Source organism: Notothenia coriiceps, unplaced genomic scaffold, assembly GCF_000735185.1.
Source record: "Notothenia coriiceps isolate Sejong01 unplaced genomic scaffold, NC01 NC01_scaffold00008342, whole genome shotgun sequence".
Taxonomy (NCBI): domain Eukaryota; kingdom Metazoa; phylum Chordata; class Actinopteri; order Perciformes; family Nototheniidae; genus Notothenia; species Notothenia coriiceps.
In genome coordinates, this window is record NW_011341043.1 from 1 (window position 1) to 3,877 (window position 3,877).

The 3,877-nt window shown below is 42.2% G+C and overlaps 1 protein-coding gene across 1 annotated transcript; it reads right to left on the bottom strand.

Moving 5' to 3' along the window:
• Positions 1 to 102: 102 nt before the first annotated feature.
• LOC104944548 (transcription factor SOX-6-like) lies at positions 103 to 3,584 on the bottom strand (the record flags this gene model as incomplete). Its single annotated transcript, XM_010770097.1, has 2 exons — positions 3,330 to 3,584; positions 103 to 314 (listed from the first exon to the last, which is right to left on the bottom strand). Coding segments are annotated over exons 1-2 (431 nt in total), but the record flags the coding sequence as incomplete, so codon positions are not given.
• Positions 3,585 to 3,877: the final 293 nt, after the last annotated feature.

Genomic DNA, 3,877 nt, shown 5'->3' on the forward strand with positions numbered 1-3,877 from the left:
ACACACACACACACACACACACACACACACACACACACACACACACACACACACACACACACACACACACACACACACACACACACACACACACACACACACTGAGCTGAAGACGTTGGCCTACCGTCTTGCTCGGTCTTGGTCAGCTCCACCAGTTTCTTCTGCTTCAGAGTGTCCACCACGTCGGCCAGGCTTCCCTTGCGGCGCTCCGGCGTCCCGAAGGCGAGGCAGATCATCGGATCCTCTGGCTTCGGTGGAGAGGTAGAGTTAGTCCGGTATGAGTACACTGAGCAGCCTTTACTGCTCTCAATGTCCTGGAAAGAGACGGAGAAAGAGACTCAAGGTCAGGTCAACGCTGATTCTAACCTCACTGAATTCAGTTTACACCAGACCAATGCATCGCTTATATATACTTCATGCTAACGGTGTTATGTTGGGACTATCACACAATTGATTTGTTTAACATTGGTGTCAGAGTACTAGGTCTATTACAGAATAGAGCCCACTTTATTTCAACTAATAGGGTATTCAAAAGACCATTATAAAGGAGAAAAGAACATGAATACAACACAGGAATACTGTAAAGCTCAGCTAACCACATAGGCAATTTTGGATCAGTGCAAAATGAAATAACTTATTTTTAGATTAACTTAAATGAACTGAAAGAATTTTTTTTCTTTATTCCTGAAAGCCTGAGCTGCTTTTTTTACCATGGCAGTGTTTTTAATTTTCATTTTATTTCACTAAAGTTTGTTAGCATTTTATTTAGTATGTTAGTTTAGTACATTGCTTTAGTCTTATCTGCACTGAAGCTTTGCTGTTGCAACGCTGTGAACTTCATCGATGTCAGAAGAATAAAACGTTTCTTATTCTGATTATGCTTCTCAATAAAAACATCAGCTCCGCCAATGAGATTTTGCTTTCGGTTCGATTTGTTTTTTGGAAGGTTTACGGGAAAAAAATACAGGCACGATTTTCATTAAACTCAGTATTTGGCCAAAGAACAACACATTTAGGAGCAAACCCTCATCACAGTGCAGATGCATTCATTATTTTTCACTGAAACGGCCTTGCCGGTGGTCTGCTGTCTCTGAAGTCTCTTTCAGTTGAGTAATAATCCTGGGAGAGTTATGAACCTAAGGTTTTCCAAAGTTTAAGTCCCACAAATCAACAAACGACATGTTGGCACCGTTTCTTTGGCTTCTGCTCTATAGCCTGTTCTATAAGGTAGTGCCAATGTACAAGTACGAGTAACTCCATTGACGGACCCTTATATCTTCAGGAACAGAGTGTCTCGCCCACGGTTGTTTACTCTGCTGTGTTTTGAGTTAAGTGAGAGGCACAAGGAGTCTATATTTACCGAGAAGATAAGCCCTGCAAGACGACCACATTGTCCCACACAACAGACACTCCAGCACAGGTGTTCTAACACCGGGGTCTATTTCTGGACGCTTTCTCCTCCTCTTACAGAGTGGGGGGATCTCCAAGAACTTTAGGAGGCTTAGGTTTCAAAGACAAGGGGCTTTAACTAACAGCAGGATCTTAAGACGCCCTTGAAATGGCTCCTGGAGGCCCTGTTGTGCACTTTGTCTTTAAGCGGAAGATGCCTCTGTAATAAGGATTAGGAGATCGTGTGTCACTTGTGGGAAGTTCAGGTGTATTCTTTTCTGCTCGTGCACAACGCTGCCAAGGACTGTTACAGACAGAGTGGGGGAGGCAGATCATATTTAAAACCCAAAGGTCACACATTCAGTCGCTGCAGCACACAATAAACAACCATGAACCCCCGCTGTGATGCATTATTATTATTATTATTATTAAAAGTTAGAATAAAATATTTGAGGAAAGCTTTGTAGGCTTTGCACAATTCATGACTCTGTTCCCAAATCTGTTTTTAAAAGTGAATTCAAATGACGCATTCAATTTCAGGACTTTTGTGATACATTTATGTGAACTTTTTCAAATATACTTTTTTAAAAACTGGCCTTCAAATATCAGCAAATGTTCCAAAAGTTATTTGTCCTTAACTGTTTGGCGATGGTGGAAAAGGAAAATATTTAGTTGTCAGTCCTAAACTCCAATACCTTCCAAATAACTGTTTTATTACTTGCTTTTGTGTGTGTCGTGTTACCTCGTCACCCTATTGCTAACTTTTTGGAAAGTTTTTTTTAGTTTAAATGGTTCCTATCAGACTCCTGCTGTCAGCCATGTGGAGAATAGTCACATTCAGAGCTGTATGTGACAACTTCTAAAAGCAACATTTTGCATCAAGGCCACACCAAAAATTGTGTTTAAAGTTCTTAGTGTTTAATTGTTGTTATAATTATTATTTATTTCGAATCATTATTATAATTAATGAACATGTTCTGATAATACGCTACAAAGTGTTGCATATACTGTATTTCAAACGTGTGTACCACTTCTTGTGTTACAGGACAGACAAATGGACTTTTATCTTAGATACATTATGTTTAAAGCATTCATGCTCATATAAGCATATGTGTGTAATAAAAGGTAGAAAAGACCCTTCACAAACGCAATAAGTGACATGATTACAATGAAATACTGTTAATATCAGACAACTACAAAGGCAAATCTGAATCAGTGAAGAATAAAAAAACGAATCTGTATTTTTTTTAAAACATGAATAGGGCTTTTGTTTGGGAAGTGTGTTCTGCCACAACTTTGAAACCTAAGGAAACTTTACTCTCAGAACGTTCCCCTTCCCTCAGAGGCTGAAGTCAAACACACCTCCTCCATTAGGGACCAACAGAACCTGAAGCCAAGTAACTAACACCTCAACACACACACACACACACACACACACACACACACACACACACACACACACACACACACACACACACACACACACACACACACACACACAAAAACAGGCAGTAGAGATATATTAGAACCGAGGGCTATAACTCTCTGGAGGAGAAGCCTCACTGGGCTGCCTACAGCACTGCCTGCAGACACACACACCAGGGAGGACCACTGGTGTGTGTGTGTGTGTGTGTGTGTGTGTGTGTGTGTGTGTGTGTGTGTGTGTGTGTGTGTGTGTGTGTGTGTGTGTGTGTGTGTGTGTGTGTGCGTGTATTCAATTGTGCACAATCATCATTATGTATGAGAATCTGCGCAGCCTGTGTACCCCTGCATGTATTTCATGAGTGTTTTATGAGTCATGTGCCCGGAGTGTGTACACTGTGTACACTGTAGTGTGTACACACACTAACCACATTTGTTTTATAGATTTGAGTTATAGCAACACGTCTCAAGATAAGATATGGTCAATTTCTCAGCGCCGCGCGTAATTCACGTCTCACCATCGCAGCGGGCACCACGTTCTCCCACTCAGCATCCGTCAGCTTCTCCCTGATTGGCTGCAGCTCGTCCGGGTGGGGTCTGTCGTGTGAGGGGGGGGTCGGCGGCTCCATCGGGCCCTCTCTCTCCTCGCTCGTCCAGGCCGGGTTGTCCTGACCCATCGCTTCCTCTTCCTCAGATGCTGGGTGGAAGGGAGGCGTTGCTCGCATGGAAGACATCATTCTGCGAAGGAAAGGGAAAGGAAATGGTTTCAATTTTGTGGCCACAGTTTGTACCGGTACATCAACATATGTCAAGTATGTCAAGTATGTCATTATAGGCACGTTTTGGGTATAGAAGAAGAGGGATGAGGAGAAGGCTTGATACAACATAACATAATGTAGGAAAGAAGAACCCGTGATGAGCTGAGGGTCTAAACTTGGGCTGCTGACCTCAGAAGGATAGAGAAGGAAACATATTGATCACCAGTGAGACAGTGACCAAAACCATCTTGAAGAGGTTGTTGTGGGACATTGCCATAAAGGTTAGAAGGTGTGTAAAAATACATCTC